The sequence below is a fragment of the Salmo salar genome, chromosome ssa21, assembly GCF_905237065.1.
Source record: "Salmo salar chromosome ssa21, Ssal_v3.1, whole genome shotgun sequence".
In the NCBI taxonomy this organism is placed as follows: domain Eukaryota; kingdom Metazoa; phylum Chordata; class Actinopteri; order Salmoniformes; family Salmonidae; genus Salmo; species Salmo salar.
In genome coordinates, this window is record NC_059462.1 from 33,785,884 (window position 1) to 33,810,475 (window position 24,592).

At 44.3% G+C, this 24,592-nt stretch overlaps 1 protein-coding gene across 2 annotated transcripts in view; it reads left to right on the plus strand.

Moving 5' to 3' along the window:
* The window catches only part of LOC106597522 (guanylate-binding protein 1), a 76,717-nt gene that overhangs the window by 4,339 nt on the left and 47,786 nt on the right, over positions 1-24,592 (plus strand). Inside the window, exons 5-11 of one of the 2 annotated variants that reach the window (XM_045704703.1) lie at positions 28-218; positions 353-595; positions 7,599-7,879; positions 8,060-8,272; positions 8,400-8,502; positions 8,664-8,857; positions 8,994-9,674. In XM_045704703.1, the coding sequence (XP_045560659.1) occupies positions 28-218; positions 353-595; positions 7,599-7,879; positions 8,060-8,272; positions 8,400-8,502; positions 8,664-8,857; positions 8,994-9,215 (1,447 nt within the window). In that variant the 3' untranslated portion in view covers positions 9,216-9,674. Of the gene's footprint in view, positions 1-27; positions 219-352; positions 596-7,598; positions 7,880-8,059; positions 8,273-8,399; positions 8,503-8,663; positions 8,858-8,993; positions 9,675-24,592 lie in introns of those variants that run through there. The other variant, XM_045704702.1, reaches the window with a different exon arrangement.

The following is a 24,592-nucleotide window of genomic DNA, read 5'->3' on the forward strand; positions in this document are numbered from 1 at the left end:
TTTTGTCCTCAACACCGCCTTCTACAGCTATGTGACAGAACTGACAGAGCACATCAAGGTGAAGTCCAACCAGCGAGACGGGGAGGAATCTTCAGAGTACCTGCGTTACTTTCCTTCCTTTGTATGGACAGTCAGAGATTTCACCCTGACCCTGGAGGTTGATGGGAGACCCATCACAGCCAATGAGTACCTGGAGAACGCTCTTAAACTGAAAACAGGCGAGAATACTCACTAGCACATAACTGGATTGATGATAGTAAATATGAATGTATGAATACATACATAAAACGTTGTTGCGCACATAGAAGTTGTTAATTTAGGCCTATGTGCATATTTTTTGTTTTTACAAAAGGTCAAAGTGCAAAGGTTCAGCAGTACAACCTGCCTCGTAGTTGCCTGCGGAACTATTTCTCTCCTCGCTGGTGCTTTGTGTTTGAGAGGCCAGCCAGCAGAGACAAAATGAGACGTATGGAGGAGCTGACCGATGCTGACCTGGAGCCTGCCTTTGTGGAGCAAGCCAAGGAGTTCTGTGACCACGTCTTCAAGGAGGTCAAGACCAAGACCCTGAAACAGGGCCTGAAAGTTACCGGCAGACGTGAGTATAATTATTATAATACAACAAATATACTAAAGTACAACAGCTGATAGTACAACCACTTCCTCTACTACCACCAGTGCCATCACTACTACCACTACTACTACCAGCACCACTACAACTACTACAATTTCCTTTACTTCTTCTACAAGTAGTACTACTATTTATACTACTTCCATCGCTACTACATCCATCACTACCACAACTGTACATTGAGTGCATTGAACACCTTCCCAATATTGAGTTGCACCCCCTTTGCCCTCAGAAAAGCCTCAATTCGTCAGGGCATGGACACTACAAGGTGTCAAAAGCATTCTACAGGGAGGGATGCTAGCCCATGTTTACTCAAAATGCTTCCCACAGTTGTGTCAAGTTGGCTGGTTGTTCTTTGGGTGGTGGACAATTCTTGATACAGACTGGAAACTGTTGAGAAACTCAGCAGCGTTGCAGTTCTTGACACACTCGAACTGGTGCACCTGGCACCTACTACCATACCTTGTTCATAGGCACTTAAATATTTTATCTTGCCCATTCACCTTCTGAATGGCACCCACACAATCCATGTCTCAATTGTCTCAAGGCTTCAAAATCCTTATTTAACTTGTCTCCTCCCCTTCATCTACACTGATTTGAAGTGAATTTAACAAGTGATATCCATACGGGATTATAGCTTTCACCTGGATTCACCTGGTCAGTCTGTCATTGAAAGAGGTGCTCCTAATGTTCTGTACACAGTTAATTATTATAATAGAGTATGACTCTTGCAGTTTTGTGTATGTATGTGTATACTGTGCATTCGGACAGTATTCAGACCCCTTCCCTTTTCCACATTTTGTTATGTTACAGCATTATTCTAAAATTGACTATATATCATTTTTTTCTCAAATCTCCACACAATACCTCAATGACAAGGTAAAAACAGGTTTTTAGATTTTTTACAAACTTATTACAATAAACAGAAACCTAATTTAAATAAAAGTTAAATAAAAAAATAAAAAAATTGTCTTGAGTCTTTAGGTGCCTTTTGGCAAACACCAAGCAGGCTGTCATGTGCCTTTTACTGAGGAGTGGCTTCTGCTTGGCCACTCTTCCATAAAGACCTGATTGGTGGAGTTCTGCAGCGATGGTTGTCCTTCTGGAAGGTTCTCCCATCTCCACAGAGGAACTCTAGAGCTCTCTCAGAGTGACCAAGAGTGACTTGGTCACCTCCCTGACCAAGGCCCTTCTCCCCCGATTGCTCAGTTTAGTCGGGTGGCCAGCTCTAGGAAGAGTTTTGGTGGTTCCAAACTTCTTCCATTTAAGAATGACGGAGGCCACTGTGTTCTTAGGGAACTTTAATGCTGCAGAAATGTTTTGGTACCCTTCCCAGATCTGTGCCTCGACACAATCTTGTCTTGGAGCACTACGGACAGTTCCTTCGACTTCATGGCTTGGTTTTTGCTCTGACATGAACTGTCAACTGTGGGACCTTATATAGACAGGTGTGTGCCTTTCCAAATCATGTCCAATCAATTGAATTTACCACAGGTGGACTCCAATCAAGTTGGAGAAACATCTCAAGGATGATCAATGAAAACAGGATCCACCTGAGCTCAATTTCGAGTCTCATAACAAAGGGTCTGAATACTTATGTAAACAAGGAGTCACATTGAGATTAAAAAATCCATTTTATACATTACAATAAAAACAGAATAAAACATCACGTATATAAAACAATATAATTCAGCACATAATAAACCAAAATAAACATATTTAATAAAAGCAATCACCATGAGAAACAAGATTCTCTGGTCTGATGAAACCAAGATTGAACTCTTTGGTCTGAATGCCAAGCATCATGTCTGGAGGAAACCTTGCACCATCCCTACGGTGAAGCATGGTGGTGGCAGCATCATGCTGTGGGGATGTTTTTCAGCAGCAAGGACTGGGAGAGTAGTCAGGATCAAGGCAAAAAATGAACAGAGCAAAGTACAGAGATCCTTGATGAAAACCTGCTCCAGAGCGCTCAGGACCTCAGACCAGGGCAAAGGTTCACCTTCCAACAGGACAACGACCCTAAGCACACAGCCAAGATAATGCAGGAGTGGATTCGGGTCATCTCTGAATGTCCTTGAGTGGCCCAGCCAGAGCCCGGACTTGAACCCGATGGAACATCTCTGGACAGACCTGAAAATAGCTGTGCAGCAACGCTCCCCATCCAACCTGACAGAGCTTGAGAGGATCTGCAGAGAGGAATGGGAGAAACTCCCCAAATACAGGTGTGCCAAGTCTGTAGCGTCATACCCCAAAATATTTGAGGCTGTAATCACTGCCAAAGGTGCTTCAACAAAGTAGTGAGTACTTATGTAAATGTGATATTTCAGTTTAGAATTTTTTTATACATTTGCTAACATTTCTAAACCTGTTTTTGCTTTGTCATTATGGGGTATTGTGTGTAGATTGATGAGGGGAAAAAAACTATTTTAAATACATTTTAGAATAAGGTTGTAATGTAACAAAATGTGGAAAAAGTCAAGGGGTCTGAATACTTTCCGAATGCACTGTATATAAGTTAGTCATTGTCCAGTTAATTAGGTACGCCCATCAGGAATCGGGTTGGACACCCGTTTTTTTCCAGAAGAGCCTAAATTCGTCGGGGCATGGATTCTACAAAGTGTGGCGTTCAAACTTTGCCCAATTGGTATCAAGGGACCCCAACGTGTGCCAGGAAAACATTCCCCAAACTATTACACCCCCGCCACCAGCCTGTACCGTTGACAGCAGGAAGGACGGGGCCATGGACTCATGCTGTTTACGCCAAATCCTGACTCTGCCGTCAGCATGACGCAACAGGAATTGGGATTCGTCGAACCAGGCGAACAATTGTCCAGTGTTGGTGTTCGCGTGCCCATTGGAGTTGCTTATTTTTGGTTTTAGCTGATAGGAGTAGAACCCAGTGTGGTCATCTGCTGCAATAGCCAATCCGTGACAAGGACCGACGAGTTGTTCGTTCCAAAATGCTGTTCTGCACACCACTGTTGTACTGTGCCATTTTTTGTCTGTTTGTGATCCACCTGTTAGCTTGCTCGATTCTTGCCAGTCTTCTTCGACCTCTCTCATCAACGAGCTGTTTTCGCCTACAGGACTGCCTTTGACTGCATGTTTTTTGTTTATCTCACCATTCTCAGTAAACCCTAGACACTGTCGTACATGAAACGCCCAGGAAGCAGGACGTTTCTGAAATACTGGAACCGGCATGCTTGGCACCGACTATCATACCCCGCTCACAGTTGCTTAGGTCACTCGTTTTGCCCATTCTAACGTTCAATTGAACAGTACAGTGGTTGCTGCACTAAACGTTTTGCGATTATACTGCGGGATTTAGAGGTCATTTGTGGTTTAGTAAGGTACCCTGCGTCACCACTTCATTCCTCCACTGATTATGCTTTTGGGTCCTACTGTGTCTCTAACTGACAATGAATGGGCAACATAAACCTAAATAGAAACTGATAATTGTGCACGACTTCAGTATTACTTACTAAAACTGTTGTTACACAAAGGTTTTTATTTTATTAGGATTATTTTGCTCTTACTGTAGCCCACTTACATCCAGTCACGGTGTACTGCGCCTGGGTGGCACAACGGTCTAACACGGAACCCATGCATGGAACCGTGCATAAATATATTTTGTTAATTAATTCACGCATAAAACGGTCAACCGAATCGTTTCTAGTCATCTCTCCTCCTTCCAGGCTTGTTCATTTTTTAACTTATATGGTGATTGGCATCTAAACTTTCATAGTATTACCACGACAACCGGCAACACAGTTCGTCTTTCAATCACCCACGTGGGTATAACCAATGAGGAGATGGCACGTGGGTACCTGCTTCTATAAACCAATGAAGAGATGGGAGAGGCAGGACTTGCTGTCACGTCCTGACCAGTATAAGGTTAATTGGTATTGTAGTTTGGTCAGGACGTGGCAGAGGGAATTTGTTTTATGTGGTTCGGGGTGGTGTGTTTTGTTGAAGGGGCATTTGGTTTAAGTATTCCGGGGTTTTTGGGCACTGTTTGGTTTTCAGGTATTCTATGATTTGTCTAGTATGTCTGTTTCTATGTTTGGTTAATTGGGGTTGGGACTCTCAGTTGAAGGCAGGTGTTGTCTATCTGCCTTTGATTGAGAGTCCCATATATGAGGGTGTGTTTGTGTTTGTTATTTGTGGGTGATTGTTCTGTGTTGAGCTTTATGCTTTGCCAGACTGTTGGTTGTTCGTTCATTCTCGTGGTTTGTTATTTTGGCATTCATTTTGAAAATAAATAAACGTCAAGATGAGCCTGCACTTACCTGCTGCGTTTTGGTCCTCCATTTCCAACGACAAAGCGTGACACTTGCAGTGCGATATGCGTCAGAAATAGGAATGACTTCTATTTTAGCCCTTGGCAACGCAGATGCTCGTTGACACGCGCGAGCAGTGTGGGTGCAATAATTGAATAACATAGATTACTACATTTATTTTGCAACCGCAAGCGGTGTAGTCAGGGTATTAGACACTGCACAGCAATGCAAGTTGTGTTGCTACAGATGCTGGTTCAATACCCCTGCTGGCCTGGACTGGGAGACCCATGAAATTACTGTAGGTTTTTCTCCCTCTAAAAACAGAAATAAATCATTCTAAAAAACAAACTGTCTTTATTTACACATTTCTCACCCCATGTTCAAGAATTGCCTTTTTTCACTCATTTTACGTTATTTGAAAACGAAATAATCTTCAAAATTGTTATTTTTTAAACAAAGCGATTATTAGATTTAATTTTGAATTATATAAAAGCCCCCTGGATATTCTCACAGATATATTATTAACCCTGTTATTAGCAGGACAACATATAAATCAAATCAAATATTGGTCATGGCTCTCGAGTGGCGCACAATGGGGTTGCCTTGCTGATCTCCAGCTGTATCCACTAAAAGCAAGTGAGGTTCAAGGCACGAGGGCAGGGGGCACGCGATGGGCTGCAGAGCCGCGCGCAGAAGACGGACGCAGCCTATGGGGAAGGCACCCCCCTCCGCCAGACTGGGTAGCACAAAGCAACACTTTAAGGGGCATTGCACTAATAATGGCGCTGACTAGGGAAACGTTCCCGCTGTTCTTAGTGCAAGTCTGCATGTTCAAACTAAAACAATGTAACTAATAATGGCATCTTTATGCTTTCGTTAATAAAATAAATGAGGGTAGGGGGAGAATTCTATCGTCAAATATATTTATAAGTTAGGTTGGCTGTATCACAACCGGCCATGATTGGTTGCAATTTCAGTTTAATCCACCAGAAAAGACAAAACAAATAATACCACAAAAAGTATTATGTATCACATCCGACCGTGATTGGGAGTCCCATAGGGCGGCGCACAATTGGCCCAGCGTTTCTCTCCCTCTAAAAACAGAAATAAATGTTTTGGCCTTTACAAATATTATTTTGGCCTTTATTCAGATTAAAAATAGCTTACTTTCGTTTTTTGGAAAAAACGAAATAACCTCAAATATCATTATATATTAACAAGTTGATGGCACATTCATATAGCAGCACCTACATAAAGCTGAGTAACTCACTCATTCATGGCTTTGGATCAAAATAAATAAGTACCAACATTCTTTCTGATAGTCTTTTATTAATAAAGACATGTTTTGGTTATCCTGTCCTGGACACCATGTACAGTATTATGGGCTATTAGCAACACCTCTCTGTATTTTGATACTTTGTGGATGGGGGCTCCCGCAGTGCAAAATGCATTGCTACAGACACAAGGTTCGATACCCGTGCCAGCCGCCACCTGGAAACCCATGAGATGGCTTTTGGTTTTAATTTAGAATCCTCCAATCCAATCCTCCTGCCGCAGGTAGCCTAGTGATTAGAGCGTTGGGCCAGTAACTGAAAGGTTGCTAGATTGAATCCCTGAGCAGACAAGGTAGAAATCTGTTGTTCTGCCACTGAACAAGGCTAACCCACTGTTCCTAGGCTGTCATTGTAAATAAGAACTTGTTCTTAACTGACTTGCCTAGTTAAATATAATAATAAATAAAATATGTAATTATTGACGGAGAGTCACGTCATATTTTTCAATATACCGTAGGCGACATGAGTCTCATTAGTGTCGAGTAATGTGCTGTTAAAAGTGGTGTAGGTCTTATTTATTTAAAGAGCATATTGAAGTTAGGATAGGATTTGAAGCAATAGCCTACAACTATTTTAGCACCGTTTCGCGCTGCTCTGAGACAGGCATGAGGACAGGTCTTGATAAATCAATGAGATTTTTATTTTCACTGACTCTTCGTTTGGGCATTGGTTAGACTACAATTAGGGTGTAGAAATGTTATGCCCTTAGTGTAACCTTTATTTAATTTGGCAAGTCAGTTAAGAACAAGTTCTTATTTATAAGGACAGCCTACTCTTTCCTCCCCGTCAGTGAATTGAACCCCGGTCTCCAGCGTGCCCGCACGACACAGGGATTTTAGTACTGTAGCCTACTCCCGAACTTCACCTTGTACAGCACCATATTTTCCTTTCCATCCTGACGGAAACCCAGAGGGTTTTTTGTTTTTTTTTGGAATAGAAACACCATAATATTAATCAAATTAATTAAGCAACATTTCTTAAAATCAGTCCCATATACTATGTTCTTACAAAAAAAGGTTTTAAATTCTCTAGTACAGCCACTATTGAAGGCTATCAAATGCTTCTCAAAGATGTCCACTGGTGGTCAAACTAGCACTAACTAGCATTAATGGTAGCAGTGGTTGGCACTTAAATAATGTGCCATAGAATTCTGCTGTGCCGCAGTACGCTGCAACTTTTAAAGGACAAATCACTAACTGAATGCCTCAATGTCTGCCTGCTTTATATAGCAAGTCACAGCAACGTGACACACTGTCTATAGGAGCCAACTATTTTCGTGAACCTAATAAACCGGCCGACTGAGTGGATATATGCAGATTGTGCTCACTCACTCTCTCCCTCTCTCTCCTGCAGTGCTGGGGAACCTGGCAGAGACGTATGTGTCCGCCATCCGGAGCGGGCAGATCCCCTGCCTGGACAATGCTGTGGTGGCGCTGGCCCAGATTGAGAACTCCAGTGCCATCGAGAGGGCCAGGGCCCACTACCAGAAGGGCATGGCTGACTGGGTGGCCTACCCCACAGAGACCCAAGAGGAGCTGTCTGAAGTGCATGCTGTCATGGAGAAGGAGGCTGTGGCCATATTCATCAACAACTCCTTCAAAGACGAGGACCAGAAGTACCAGTTGGAGCTCATGGTATGGGAATGTAGATTCTATATTCAATGAGTCAATATTCAATTTAATGATACATGTATTTAACAAGATTAGGTTAATTTGTCATTTGGGTGAACTATCCCTTTTATGGTACCATTTTATTACCTCAACCAAGACATTCTGGTTTGTTCTGGTACATTGTGAACCAACCTCTTTCTATAGAAAGTGCTTCAAGAGGAGTACGATAAGATCTGTGAGAGGAACTACAAGGAGTCCCAGAAGGCATGCGAGTCCAAAATTGAATGCATCTTTGCCCCCTTGGAGGAGAAAATAAGGGATGGCTCCTACATGACCCCTGGAGGATACAAAGAGTACTGCAACGACCTGAAACTGGCCACCAGCGAATACAGATCTGAGGGAGGCAGGGGAGTGAAGGTATGTTGGGGAGGTGGTGCTATTTTAGGATATTTTGTAATTATCATGTTTTGTGGATGCTGGTAAAAGGAGTTATGAATGCACTGATGTGATGTTGAAAGTTAAATATTATGTGTGATTGTTCCAGGCTGAAGAGGTACTGAAGGAGTACTTGGAAAGGAAAGCCAGCATTGGTCAGGCCATCCTGTCAGCAGACCAGTCCCTCACTGAAGCTGAGCAGAGAGCAGAAGGTGATATAATAAATATAAAACTAACATCTGCCAAATCAGTGTGCTAAAATGACAACACACAACCTGATGACAACATTCTAATGACCACCACATGAAGGCTTACCTATCACTCTCTCTTTCCCTTGGTCTCTCTCTGTCACTCATACTCTCTCCCTCTTTAGCCGAGCAAGCAAAAAGGGAGGCATCTGAGCGGGAGAATCGAGCCATGGAGGAGCAGCTGGTTGTCCAGGAGAGGTTGAGAGCGGACCAGCAGAGGACGTATGAGGAGAATGTGAACCAGCTGATGGAGAGGATGGAGAGAGACAGTAGAAATGCCATAGCAGAGCATGACAGAGTTCTGCAGGCCAGACTAAAGGTAGGAACCTAAAACACAAACATTGAGAAGTACACTTTAAAACTAGAATAACTGTAGGGGTAAGATTAACTGTGTGTATGTGTTTTGTTTTAATGACACAGTCCGTGATGTGTAAAAACAAACCTTGTAATTTCAGGAGCAGAAGGACCTTCTCCAGCAAGGGTTTGATGACAGAGCACACCAAATGCAAAGAGAGATAGATGCTATTAAGGGTGCGAAGGCACAAGAGGAAGAGAAAAAACCCTCATTTATGAGCACAGCTCTGGATACTGTAGGGACTGCAGCTACCTTGTTCCTTCCAGGAATACTTCCCAAAGTAGGAGGAATGGCTGTGAAATGGCTGTCTAAGTGGTTTTGATGTAGGTTCCCGAGGAGGATGACGAGCTATTATTCTTATAGACATGTGGATTGACTGAATCTGTATTTATTGGTAGTTGATTCATGGATTTAGGTTAATCACTCAGTTAAGGTTTTAGTTTGTTTTATAATAAATATTTTGAATGCCTAATTATGATAAACTAAAGCTTTTAGAAAACACACTTAAAAATGGTTTTGCACTGGTGTTTTTCAAATGTTACTATTACCAAATAGGCCTACTTTTTAACACTGATGATGTTTACATGCACACCAATATCCCGTTATTATTCGGGATACTCAAGTATTCTGTTCTTGAGTTGACTCATATAAACGTCATATCCCATTTACAATAACCCGAAAAACTTGACGTATTGTAACGCCCTGGCCATAGAGAGGGGTTTTTGTTCTTTATTTTGGTTAGGCCAGGGTGTTACATTGGGTGGGCGTTCTATGTGCATTTTTCTATGTTGGTTTGTTTCATTGATTTTGGCCGTGTGGCTTCCAATCAGGCACAGCTGTAGAGAGTTGTTGCTGATTGGGAGTCACACATAAGTGCCTGTTTTTCCGTTGGGGTTTTGTGGGTAATTGTTTCTGTTTAGTGTTTTGCACCTGACAGGACTGTTTGGCTGTCAGTTTTCTTGTTTTGTTTTGTATAGTGTTCTTTCTGTTATTAAATTCAATGATGAACACTAACTCCGCTGCGCCTTGGTCTACTCTCTCTCCCGACAGCCGTAACACGTATGCTGTGGCATGTATACAGTGGCGGTTCTCGCTTGTGTGGCTCCCTGAGCGAACCCCCCCTTCAGCCCCCTCCACTTGGAACAACACAAATAAATAATCATAACATTTAAAACTGTACAAAAATAAAAATACATACCAAAATAAGACTCAAATATCAAAAAGAAGTAACAAAAACAAATAGAAACAAATGTGTTGATTTGGCACTCGAGTATCAATACATTACCCATTCCTCAACACTGTTAACCAAGAGTCAAGACTAAACCAATTCACCTTGGTGGTGTGCAGACTTGTTTTATATTATTCTTAACCGCACAAACCAGAAAAAAAATGCAACAATATGTCTGTGACACTATATATTCACAGTATTATGAATGAATTGTGGTTTATTTGGTATCATTTCTTAGTGTGACTGATTTTACAAATTGCATTAGTATTGTACAAAGTTAGAGGTGCGATATTTGATAGATTCCCCCTACGTCAGGCTTCCAGTGGGGAGACCTGAGGTCAACCTACCCCACCCCCTCTCCATCTCGTACTTCTGAATGGGAGACCTTCCCAGGCAGTGGCCTGCCTGGCTCACAAACTAGAATCAGGGCGGCCACTCCGACAAGGTTAATTGACCCACAGTCCCACACGGTGACATGATATCATTGACGTGACGTGCAAATGAGCGATAGAAAACAGATTGCGCAAATGTCACCATTCCAAAAACAATTGTGTGGGCGTCCCGTGCCGCCCTGGGCCGGTGCCCATGTCGCCTATACCTAAATCTGCCACTGCATGTATACATCCTATTCTGTTTACTGTTTTCCACGGTCTGCACAGGCTCAGTTTCGCATATCATTGGTGTTGTGTGATGATGTTTTCATCTTATTGTCAAACAAATCACTTCAAAAAGTTTGCTGATACTCCATACTGGACCGTATAGCCTACTAGCTACTTTCACCCTTAATTTGACAAGTTTCTACTTATAATTTTCGACATTTAGTAGGCCATATTATAATTTCTGAGGTTTGAAAGGCCATTTGCTTGTCAACTATAGTTAGGTACATGCAGCTTCTTGTCTGTCATAAATTGTTGCCCCAGAAGACTAAATAAAGTAGTGCTCACCAAAATAATGTCTTACATCGATAGAATGAATGCATTATTATAGAATGAATGCATAATTAATGTAGTTAACACCGTATAGTTGTCTGTTTTGTTTAGGGACCGGGTAGAAAATTCAATAACTCCAAAACAGTGGAATGATTGGTCCATTTGAACATCCATCAACCTAAACCAGGCGCCTAGAGCACATTCTGAAACGGAAGGTCCAGTGTCAAATAAAAGTTCGAAGGTAAACGCTTGCTCAATTACGCTGTGGTCTCAGTGCTAGTATGTGATCTATTGGTACGTAGTATGCAACATACAAGCTAACGGAATATCCTTTCTAGCAGAATTTGAGAAAGAAGTAGTATATTGGTAAAAGTAATGGAGCATCAGATGACCCCGAACATTACCATTTGGAATGTTCTGTGTGGCTACACTTTGATCTTAGCAATATCAATCAATCAATCAATCATACATAAAAAATACTGTATGTATTGTGGTGTCCCGGGACGTCTACCCCAGGGGTTGGTGATAGAGGGGATGACAGAGATTTGACCAGTGGTGAGAGAGCACATGGCCCAGGCGCAACGCGCCCAGGAGCGTGTATACATCCGGGGGGCCCAATCCACAACGGAGATCAAATTCCTGGCAGCGTGGCATAGGGCCCTACGACATCGTCGAGCGGGTAGGCAACGTCAATTATAAGGTCTGCCAACCGGAGCGGAGAAAACCCCTCCAGCTTTACCATGTGAACCTACTGAAGAAGTGGCACGCACGAGAGGCGCTGTGCACAACGTGGCCCCGGCCACAGCAGAACCCGCCCTTTGTCGAAGTTGCCATGGGGGAAGACCTCAGCCCGACCCAACGACAAGCGCTCTGAGATTTGGTCCAGCGGAATATGGCCGTGTTCTCCGAGGTGCCGGGGCGCACGGATCTCGTGGAACATCATATCCACACAAGTCCGGGAGAAAAAGTGCGTAAATGGCCAATGGCCAGACCTCTGATGGGGGTACACTGGCTGGGAACCCCGACGCTGATGGCCCAAGTTGAGGTAATTAGGGGAGAGTGCCAACCAGTCGTGCAGGCCACATAAAGGGAGCCTGCATGGCTGAGAGACAGACACAGAGCAGAATCTGAGAAGAAGGACTAAGCCAAACCTAAGTTACTTTGTGTTATGTTTATTTTGCTGCCTAGTAAAGTCCTGTTTTCTGACTAGAACCTCCCTGTCTCTGTGTTAATCTCTACACGCTCAACCCAACACCCCACAGTTTACCACAGTATTTACAGATCATAAGGCTTAAATAAACATTTTTTTTTTAAATATTAATGCTATGTCCGCTTTATACAGTGCATGTCCTTAATGAGGTGTATTTGTCAATGGACACATTGGCTGGATGTTCTGTCTGTGCCTTGGCGTTCCCCTAGGATAGGGGGCGCTAAAGCGATTTTTGAAAAAAATTTGTGCCCATTTTAAATGGCCTCCTACTCAAACTCAGAAGCTAGGATATGCATATAATTAATACTTGTGGATAGAAAACACCCTAAAGTTTCTAAAACTGTTTGAATGGTGTCTGTGAGTATAACAGAACTCATATGGCAGTCAAAACCCCGAGACAGATGGAAACAGGAAGTGGAATTCTGAATTGCGAACTCAACTTCATCACGTTGCCTATTAATCACACCGTGAGCTATGGTTCACTGAGCACTTCCTATTGCTTCCACTAGATGTCCCCAGTCTTCACAAATTGGTTTGAGCCTTCTACTGTTAAAATTGAATGAATGAGACGCTGTGGAACGTGGTCACACGGAGAGGGCCATCACCATTATGACGCCGGCGCCCCTGGTTACCCTCCTCTTTCGAAACGTTTTGAAACACAATGCAATCGTCCCCCTCGAATCTTATTGGCTCTCTTGTTGAAAAACGCCCTGAAGATTTATGTTATACAACGTTTGACATGTTTGAACGAACCTAAATGGGGAAAAAATGCATTTTCTCGAAATGGCTGTCCCGTGGCCGACGGAAGTTTTGGAGCAGCCTTCAGACGCGCTAACAAGAACAAGCTCTTGGAACATAAAGGAGTATTTTTTTCGAACGAAAATACATTTGTTGTGGACCTGGGATTCCTGGAAGTGCTTTCTGATGAAGACAACAAAAGGTAAGGGATTATTGACAATAGTATACAAGACTAGATGTGATATGCGATTGTTCCAAGATGGCGCTGACCTGTAACGTTAGCCTATTTTTCAGAGTATCGCATCCCCTTTCATCGCAAAGTATGATTACCCAGTAAAGTTAATTTTAAATCTGGCATTACAGGTGCCTCCAAGAGATATTCATCTATAAATCTTAGAATGACAATATTACATTTTTAAAATGTTTTCGAATAGTCATTTAGTAAATTGTAGCTCTGTTTCATCGGATGCATTTGAGGGAAAATAGTTAGTCAACGTTACGCACCGATGTAAAATGCTGTTTTTATATATAAATATGAACTTTATCGAACAAAAGAATGCATGTATTGTGTAACATGATGTCCTAGGTGTGTCATCTGATGAAGATTGTCAAAGGTTAGTGCTGCATTTAGCTGTTTTTTGGTTATTTGTGATGCATGTGGTTGGTCGGAAAATGGCTATGTGGCTACTTTTACGATATACTCCTCTAACATAATCTAATGTTTTGCTTTTGCTGTAAAGCCTTTTTTAAATCGGACAACGTGGTTCGATTCAGGAGAGGTGCATCTATAAAACGATATATATATATATATATTTTTTTTAATTATGAAATTTTGTTATGCTAATGGCGATATGATTTTTCGCTGGATGTCCATCCCGTATCGCACAGGGGTTAACCGTTTGACCCCTGTAGGAAAGGTCAAGCTGTGCCAGCTGCTCCAGTGTCGTCTGCAACTTCTCATCGGCCGGAGAAGACCTGGATGAAGCCAGGGGCAGGTGTGTGGGCACCGCCTTCTGGTCTGGGGCATTATGGGAAAGAAAAAAGGGGATCAGATGTAAGAGATGTCAGGAAGGTATTTGAATATAGTCAGGATGTGTCTATCGAGGCAATTCCAAGAAGAAGAAAAACCCCTCCCCTAACTGTTCCAACCCCTACCCTCTCCATCCTGGAGTTTTCTTGTTTGTTCAAAAGTCTGTCCTCAGTCCCGGAAACCGATAAGTGGTCGAGGAGTATGTCAATTCTTTAGTAGGCAAATTGAAGGTGGTCCTCCCCTCCTCGATAGCCTACTTTTGGCGAGGAAGCACAAGTGTATTCTACCCAAGTCCCTTCGCGGAAGAGTTTTGAAATCTGCCACACCCCTTTGAATCAGCTATTGTTTTCTCAAAGGAGAAAAGCATGCCAACATTTAAAAACAATATGTTATTTATCCTTTTGTCTATAAGATGTCTTGCACAACTAACAAAATGTGTTTGTCACTTTATACATTTATTTTGATATTCCACCCTGTAAACGTAATTTGCCTGATGACTTGCAATTGGAGAAGGATATTCTCATTTCATACAAGCGCATTTTCATCCACTTTCCCTCTCCTCGATTACCTTTGACCTTTTTCAAAAGGAGGCCAGAGAGGATGGAGGAGAGAGGACTTAGGAGCAAATCTAATTAAGAAAAGGCCCCTGTGTCTCACCCTGGAAGAAGAGTCCCTTGGGCTGCTTGAAGCTCACAGCTGAGACAGACAGACAGCCACACCCCCATGTCAGCCCTGATGGCCTTGGTACGCAGCTTGTTCTTCATCTTAGCATGGAAGTCAGGCATGGACAACTGCACGGCTACATGGAACACACAAACACACACACTGTCAATAAAGATGTAGGGCAGCGGTGTCAAACTCATTTAGCCCGGCGACCGTAATTGGTCTTCAACGAGGTCCCGAGAGCCACACTGAAAATTGGTTATATTTCCTTGCTGTGAAAATTTGCAACAAAAAATTGTCCTCTATCCATCAGTTTTTGAATATTGATGCTCCCTGACTGTGTAGTGATTTATTAACTATTTATTACTGTATGAATATAGGTCCATTATCATTTCTACACTGTTCCGATTTGGTTTTAGTCATTTTAAAGTATATTGAGTTTGATATATATATTTTTTAAACAAACCACCCATGGGCTGTATTTTCAACACCCCTGATGTAAGGTGTTTTCCTTAACAGAATCGTTCAAGAAATGCATGAACGATTATAATTGTCACGACTCCCGCCAAGTCGGCCGCTCTCCTTGTTCGGGCGGCGTTCGGCGGTCGACGTCACCGGCTTTCTAGTTACCACCGATCGATGTTTCACTGTTCGTTTGGTTTTGTCTTTATTGTGTACACCTGTTTTTGATTTCCCTAATTATGTTCATTATTTAACCCTCTGCCTTTCCTGTTTGTCTTGTCCGTGATTGTTTCCTGTTTTGTGGTTGTTGGTGTTTTATTTTTAAACCATGTTATTTTCTGTGAGAAGTTTATTGATAAATTTGAGTAAACACGTTTTGGTTTACACTTATTCCTGTGTCCTGCGCCTGACTCCTCTACTTCTCAATAGAAACCATTACAGAATCACGGACCACGACTATGGAGTCAGCAGGAGCAGACAGCTTTCCTATTACTGTAGAGGAGTGCGTCCAGCAGCAAGCAAGTAATATACAGAGTCTCATGACAGCTATGGATTGTGTGCTGCAGACCATGGAGAGAGTGGAGAGATCAAGATTTCCCTTCAACCCAGCCACACCACCGCCAGTCGCACCTCCCGATACACCCATTTCTACCCATCCGTCGTCAGTATCCGGTGGGATTCGGGCTCTCGCTACCAGGAGCGTATGACGGAACAGCTGCCGGGTGCCAGGGGGTTCCTACTCCAGCTGGAGCTCTACCTGGCGGCTGTCCAGCCGGCACCCTCGGGACGCGAGAGAGTGAGCGCCCTCATCTCCTGTCTGACTGGTAAAGCCCTGGAGTGGGCCAATGCCATCTGGGAAGAGGAAGGCCCGACTCTGGAAGACTACGAGGACTTCTCCTGCCGCTTTCGTGCAGTTTTTGATCATCCACCAGAAGGGAGAGCAGCGGGAGATTTGGCAATTGTTACATTTAAGACAGGAGATGAGGAGCGCTCAGGAGTTTGCACTGGACTTTAGAACTCTGGCGGCTGGTGCAGGATGGAATGAGTGGGCCCTGATCGATCACTACAGGTGTGGTTTGCGAGAGGACGTTCGTAGGGAGCTAGCCTGCAGGGACACCACCATCCACCTGGACCAGCTGGTGGACTTATCGATCCAGCTGGATAACCTGCTGGCCTCCCGCGGACATCCGGATCGGGGTCCGTTGGTTCCATCCCCCAGTCCCTTAGATCCAACTCCTATGGAGTTGGGAGGGGCTGGTACTAGGGAGACCGGAGGAGAGACCATTCCAGGCACTAGAGGTGACCGCAGAGGGCACACTGCTGGTCGGTGCTGGGGAGGTTTTCCAGGTAGTCGAGGTGGTAGGCGGAACACTGGTGGTTCATCTCAGGTGAGTAGGCACACGACTCACCCAGACCCCCCTGTTGCTCACATGTGGGTATCTATAGGATTTCCGGGGTTTTCCCCGCTAGTAGATTCAGGCGCAGTTGGGAACTTTATTGATCGGTCCTTAGCCCATAGATTAGGGATTCCTATTGTTCCCGTTGATGTTCCCTTCCCTGTACATGCCCTAGATAGTCGTCCGTTGGGGTCAGGGCTGATTAGGGAGGTCACAGCTCCCATTGCTATGGTAATGCAGGGGAGTCATGAAGAGAGTATTAGTCTCTTTCTGATTGACGCTCCTGCGTTTCCCATTGTGTTAGGTCTTCCCTGGTTGGCTTCTCATGATCCTATTATTTCGTGGCAACAAAGGGTTCTCAAGGGATGGTCCTGTCAGTGTTCAGGGAGGTGTTTAGGTGTTTCCTTAGGTGCCACTACGGTGGAAAGTCCAAACCAGGTTTCCACCATGCACATTCCTCCCGAATATGCCGATTTGGCAATCGCCTTCTGTAAAAGGAAGGCGACTCAATTACCACCCCATCGACCAGGGGATTGTGCGATAAATCTCCTGGAGGGCGCTGCACTTCCCAGGAGTCACGTGTATCCTCTGTCACAGGAGGAGACGGCGGCTATGGAAACATATGTCGCTGAATCTCTGGGACAGGGATACATTCGGCCCCTCCATTTCACCTGTCTCCTCGAGTTTCTTTTTGTGAAGAAGAAGGATGGAGGTTTACGCCCGTGCATTGACTATCGAGGTTTGAACCAGATTACTGTTAAATACAGTTACCCGCTGCCTCTGATCGCCAGTATGACAGAGTCATTGCTCGGGGCGCGCTTCTTCACAAAATTGGACCTCAGGAGCGCGTACAACCTGGTGCGTATCAAGGGAGGGGATGAGTGGAAGACGGCATTTAGCACTACTTCTGGGCACTATGAGTACCTCGTCATGCCGTATGGGTTAATGAATGCTCCATCCGTCTTCCAATCATTTGTGGATGAGATCTTCAGGGACCTGCACGGGCGGGGTGTAGTGGTGTATATAGATGATATTCTAGTATACTCCACTACCCGTGCTGAGCATGTGTCCCTTGTACGAATGGTGCTTGGTCGACTGTTGGAGCATGACCTTTACATCAAGGCGGAGAAATGTCTGCTCTTTCAACAGTCCGTCTCCTTCCTTGGGTACCGTTTGTCCGCGTCAGGGGTGGAGATGGAGACTGACCGCAATTCAGCCGTGCATAATTGGCCTACTCCAACCACGGTAAAGGAGGTGCAGCGGTTTTTAGGGTTTGCCAACGACTACCGGAGGTTTATCCGGGGATTTGGCCAGGTGGCGGCTCCCATTACCTCCTTACTGAAGGGGGGACCAGTGCGATTGCGTTGGTCGGCTGAGGCGGACAGAGCTTTTGGTAACCTGAAGGCTCTGTTTACCACGGCTCCAGTGCGGCGCATCCTGATCCCTCCTTAGCGTTCATAGTTGAGGTGGACACATCCGAGGCTGGAATAGGGGCTGTGCTATCTCAGCGCTCGGGTAAGCCACCAAAACTCCGCCCCTGTGCTTTCTTTTCGAAGAAGCTTATTCCGGCGGAGCGAAACTATGATGTGGGGGATAGGGAGTTGTTAGCTGTTGTCGGGGCTCTGAAAGCGTGGAGACATTGGCTTGAGGGGGCTAGACACCCTTTCCTCATTTGGACTGACCACTGAAATCTGGAGTATATTCGGGCAGCGAGGAGACAACCCTCGCCAGGCTAGGTGGGCTATGTTTTTCACACGCTTTTCTTTCACTCTTTCCTACAAACCAGATTCCCAGAACGTCAAGGCAGACGCACTGTCCCGGCTGTATGATACAGAGGAGCGGTCCACAGAGCCCACTCCCATAATTCCAGCCTCATGCCTGGTGGCACCGGTGGTATGGGAGGTGGACGCGGACATCGAACGGGCGTCACGTGCAGAACCCACTCCCTCCCAGTGTCCCGTTGGGCGCGTGTACGTGCCGTTTGATGTTCGCGATCGTTTGATCTGTTGGGTGCACACATCACCCTCCTCTGGTCATCCTGGTATCGGTCGGATGGTGCGCTGCCTTACGGGGAAGTACTGGTGGCCCACGTAAGCCAAGGACGTGAGGGTTTATGTCTCCTCCTGTTCGGTATGCGCACAGTGCAAGGCACCTAGACATCTGCCCAGAGGGAAATTATAACCCCTTCCCGTTCCGCAACGACCGTGGTCACACCTATCGGTGGATTTCGTGACGGATCTTCCCCCGTCACGGGGTAACACTACGATCCTGGTCGTTGTGGACCGGTTTTCTAAGTCCTGCCATCTCCTTCCTTTGCCCGGTCTCCCTACGGCTCTACAGACTGTGGAGGCCCTGTTCACCGATGAATTCCGGCACTACGGGGTGCCTGAGGATATAGTGTCTGATCGGGGTCCCCAATTTACGTCGAGAGTCTGGAGGGCGTTTATGGAACGCCTGGGGGTCTCGGTCAGCCTTACCTCAGGGTTCCACCCCGAAAGTAACGGGCAGGTGGAAAGAGTCAACCAAGAGGTGGGTAGGTTTCTGCGGTCCTATTGCCAGGACCGGCCGGGAGAGTGGGCATAGTTTATCCCCTGGGCAGAGATGGCCCAAAATTCCCTACGCCACTCTTCTACTAACCTGACCCCTTTTCAGTGTGTGCTAGGGTATCAGCCGGTCCTGGCACCATGGCATCAGAGCCAGATCGAGGCTCCTGCGGTGGATGAATGGTTTCGGCACTCAGAGTAGACATGGAACGCTGCCCATGTACGTCTTCAACGAGCCATCAGGCGGCAAAAGGCGAGTGCCGACAGCCACCGCAGTGAGGCACCGGTTTATGCACCGGGGATCGGGTCTGGCCCTCGACCCGAAACCTGCCCCTTCACCTGCCCTGCCGGAAGCTGGGTCCGCGGTTTGTGGGGCCATTTAACGTCCTGAGGAGATTGAACGAGGTTTGTTATAGGTTACAACTTCCCCCTGATTATCATATTAACCCCTCGTTCCATGTGTCTCACCTCAGGCCGGTGGTGGCTGGTCCGCTCCAGCAGTCTGAGGTACGGGAGGTTCCTCCGCCCCCTCTGGACATCGAGGGGGCCCTGGCGTATACAGTACGAGCCATTATGGACTCCAGACGTCGGGCGAGGGGCCTTCAGTACCTCGTGGAGTGGGAGGGGTACGGCCCGGAGGAGCGAAGCTGGGTACCGGCGGAGGACATCCTGGACCCATCATTAATCTAGGATTTTCACCGCTCCGGATCGCCCTGCTCCCCGTCCTCCGGGTCGTCCCCGAGGCCGGTGTCGGCGCGCTGCTGGAGCCGCGCGTCAGGAGGGGGGGGGTACTGTCACGACTCCCGCCGAAGTCGTCCCCTCTCCTTGTTCGGGCGGCGTTCGGCGGTCGACGGCACCGGCTTACCAGTTACCACCGATCGATGTTTCACTGTTCGTTTGGTTTTGTCTTTATTGTGTACACCTGTTTTTGATTTCCCTAATTATGTTCCTCTGCCTTTCCTGTTTGTCTTGTCCGTGATTGTTTCCTGTTTTGTGGTTGTTAGTGTTTTTTTTAAACCATGTTATTTTCTGTGAGAAGTTTATTGATAAATTTGAGTAAACACGTTTTGGTTTACACTTATTCCTGTGTCCTGCGTTCTGACTCCTCTACTTCTCAATAGAAACCATTACAATAATGATCATACTCATGGATTTCTGTCTACACACTGTAAAAAATGGGCTGTAATTTTTACAGTAAATTACTGGCAGTAAAGTAGTCAGTAGGTTACTGTAAATGTACAGTAAATTACTGGCAGCACAGAAGCAGGTAAATTACTGTAGATTTACAGGATCTTTACTGTAACAGAAATGTACAGCATATTACTGGAACACCTGACTCTACAGTAACATGCTAGAATGTACTGTGCATTACTGGAAGCACAGTGGTTAGTAAACTGTTGCAGATTTACAGTGCATGTAGCTAGTGCCAATGACGGGCAGTATTTCTTATTCAATTTCTTATTTTCTTTTTTACCTATTTTGTAACAGTTTAATTCAACTACATGTATTTTGTATTTTGATACAATTATATACTTGAAAATAGCCCACTTAACTATAACATTCTCTGTAACGCTAACATAATCTCTTTACTTGCTATGACTGTGGTATATTTAAGCAACAAGGCATGAGGAGGTGTGGTATATGGAAAATATACCACAGCTAAGGGCTGTTCTTATGCACGACGCAACGGGGAGGTGCCTTAATGCTATTATAAACTGGTTACCAACGTAACTAGAGCAGTAAAGATAAATGTTTTGTCATACCTGTTGTATATGGTCTGATATACCACGGTTGTCTTCCAATCAGCATTCAGGGCTCGAACCACCCAGTTTATAATCTTGTTTACCTTTGTTTTAATACACTGTATTACTTTTCAGGTAAGACCCAGATGCAGACAGCATCGAAGCAACAACAGTTTATTAATCGGACAGGGGGAGGCAGAGGTCAGTAATCCAGATAGGTGGGGCAAAGGTACAGGATGGCAGACAGGGTCAGGGCAGGCAAATGTCAGTAATCCAGAAAGGTGGGACAGGACGGCAAGCAGGCACAGGGTCAGGGCAGACAGAATGGTCAACACCGGGAAAACTAGGAAACAGGAACAATCGAGAGACAGAAGCAGAGGGAAAACGCTGGTATGCATGACGAAACAAAACAAACTGGCAACAGACAAACAGAGAACACAGGTATAAATACACAGGGGATAATGGAAAAGATGGGCGACACCTGGAGGGTGGTGGAGACAATCGCAAAGACAGGTGAAACAGATCAGGGTGTGACACACTGACTGTAAGTTGTTCTGGATAAGAGCATCTGCTAAATGACAAATGTAAATGTAAAAATGAACACTTGCAAAGCACATTGCTTGGTGTTATTTTAATCAACTCCGAGTATTACAATAATAACGAGCAGTGTGCTTTGCAAATGTTCATTTTTAACATTTACATTTTGGTCATTTAGCAGATGCTCTTGTCCAGAGTGACTTAAAGTCAGTGCATTTGTCATGGAAAATAGTCTTAAAATATAACACTTTCACAAGAACTTGTAAATTCAATGTAGACTTTAATACAAAGTAGCAAAGCCGAGTTGGTCCGCGGAAAACAACTCACTTCCCCAAGCTTTTCCTCTGCTTTTTATACATACATTTCATATAGTACATTCTTTATGTAAATGAAGTCATTTCTCTTAGGGTTTCTGCCACCATCATCTTTCAACCCCATGCATAACGCCCAATTTTTTGGATAACGCCCACATCTGCTTTCGATTTATATTATAATGGTGGCTGAAACCTCCTTATGTTGATACAAAAATAATGCATGCCTTGTATGCTCATCCTTTTCTCTGTGTCACTTTGTCTGGCTAATTTGAGTATTTGGGGCCCTTCCTGCATAACTCAAGTACAGTTGTCAGGTCGCTATGCCTCCCACCGTGGCCTGTTGCTCTTATCAGAACCAGATGTCTTCTTCTCCTCCTATAGCCAAAATATTTATGTTCTTTCCCCTTCCACACACCTGCTTATCTCCCACATAAATCCCTCCTCTGGGACTAATTAGTCCCACACTAAAATAATATTGAATTACAAGCAACAAGGATGGAAGCAGAATGATACACACACAGAATAATGAACATTAGAACAACATGTGAAATAAGATATAGACATAAACTGGACCAAACATCTCCAATCCAATAACATAGACAGGAGTAAAAGACCCAGTCAACCTTAGAAATGAAAATTAAAACACACATAATAAACCAATATATTATGATGAAGCAATGAGCATGTAGTACATAGCCTTGCCTGAGGTTATCTCAGTTATGTAGAATATAGAGAGAATAATTACATTAATGGGAATTGGGACAGAATAACAAACCTTAAGTCGTAAAATAAAAGTAACAAGACAACTTTCCATATTGAGACACTAACACGATCCTCCCTCGCGGACACCTCTCCAACAGAAAATTGGCATCATTACCCATCTCTGCTAGAAGATTAAGGACATGGTCCGTAAACACTCGTAGACACTATTATACCTAGCGTATAATAAATTATCCTCATTTAGGAAGGCAAAACTAGCTTGAATTAAAAGAAAAGTCATACATTTATATATGTATAAAAACCCAAACACACACATAAAACACAACAACAACTTTAGGCTTATTTAAGGATGTACTATATTTCATATCATGGGAGCACATTCCTCATTTTCACAGATAGGACAATCCCCTCGTTGGCACATAGCACAGTACAGGGGATCAGCATGATGGTAATGTCCTTTGCTACAATCTTTGGAGCACCACTTGCAACGATTAAACTGAGGGCATGTTTTGTGTACATGAACAAGCACATATTCATCCAAGCCAGGTGCTTTGGCATACACAGGAAGACCCCCAGGAAGCCAATCATGGCACTCTGTCACGTCCTGACCAGCAGAGGGAGTAGTTGTTTAGTATTTTGGTCAGGACGTGGCAAAGGGATGTTTGTTTTGTATGGTGGGGGTTTTGTATGTGTTGTAGAGGGGTGTTTGATTTATGTGTTCCTGGGTTTTGGGTGTATGTTCTAGGTTAGTATGTTCCAGGTTGTATTTCTGCATTCTGTCTAGTTTAGGTTTTCTATGTTTAGGTTTGGGTGCTGGACTCTCAATTGGAGGCAGGTGTTTCTCGTTGCCTCTGATTGAGAGTCCTATATATGGGTAATTGTTTGGTGTAGTTTTGTGGGAGATTGTTTCTTGTTTTGCCTGTGTGAGCGTGACAAGACTGTTTTGTTGTTCGTGAGTTCTTCGTTTTTTGTTATTTTGGTGTTCTCTTTAATTTAAAATAAATACAAGATGAGCATCCACATTCCTGCTGCGTTTTGGTCCTCTATTCCCGACGACAACCGTTACACACTCATAACCTCCTCCACGTATCACTCCATGAAGACAGTTAGGATTACCAAAAGGGCAATCAAGGGGTCCTCCAACAGCATTGCAAGATTTTCCATTCCTATTCGTATAATGACCAGGGTAACCAGGAACTGGATTGATTATAATAGGTGGATCTATTATGCGATCTTTAAAATGATTACCCGATAACCTTACTCTCGTACCCTTCATATCTCTTAGATTGGCTCTACGTACTGACATCTGTTTAACAGTGGTCTTGACCAAAAAGGATCTTATCATTGGCAGAACACAACAAAATGCAATGCCCAATGCCACTAGACCTCCACCCAACATGATAGCCAGTCTAGTAAACATAGCACCCCATTTTCCCAAAGCTAGGTCTAACCAATCCCAGACATGAAAATCAAATCCAGCATTAGCCTTTACTTCTGCTCTTAACCCTTTAAGTTTAATCCTAGCAAGGGAAAATGATCCATTAGGTGCAGTGTTATTGGGAATGAAAGTACAGCAAGCATCTCCATACATTACACAAACTCCCCCCTTCTCTGCTAAGAGCCAGTTGAGAGCCTGTCTATTCTGCCATGTCATTTTGCTAGTGGCCCTTACTTGTTCTCCCAAGGCTGTTAAAGCCGAGTCAGTGTAATTAATACATCTTTGTTGATTGTAGTATATATAATTAATCCACTCTAAGTTCTTGTTGGGTGTTTTCCATAAAAATATAGATTCAAATCCAGATTTAATCTCATCTCTGGCCTTAAATTCATTGGGCACACCTCTAGGTTGTCCAATTGCATCAAGGTACACTCTAGGATCTGATTCATACTCCCTTTTAACTCTAGTTTTAACATGTTCCTCCTGAGGTGCTTTGATGATGGTAACCTGTTGGACTGCTCTAACTAAAGCACACAACCCAGTCCATCCTTCAGGAAGAACATTCAGAAGTCTGTTCTCTCCACACATCCAAAAGCTATCAGCAATACCTCTATCTTGGTTCTTTAACATAGTAAGAGATGGTGTAACCTGAGTAATGTGACCACACAGACCCCTTCTATTCATAATTAAACCTTTCTCACCAAATTTGCGAACCCCTGCAACTTCTAACACCCAGATAGTATCACAT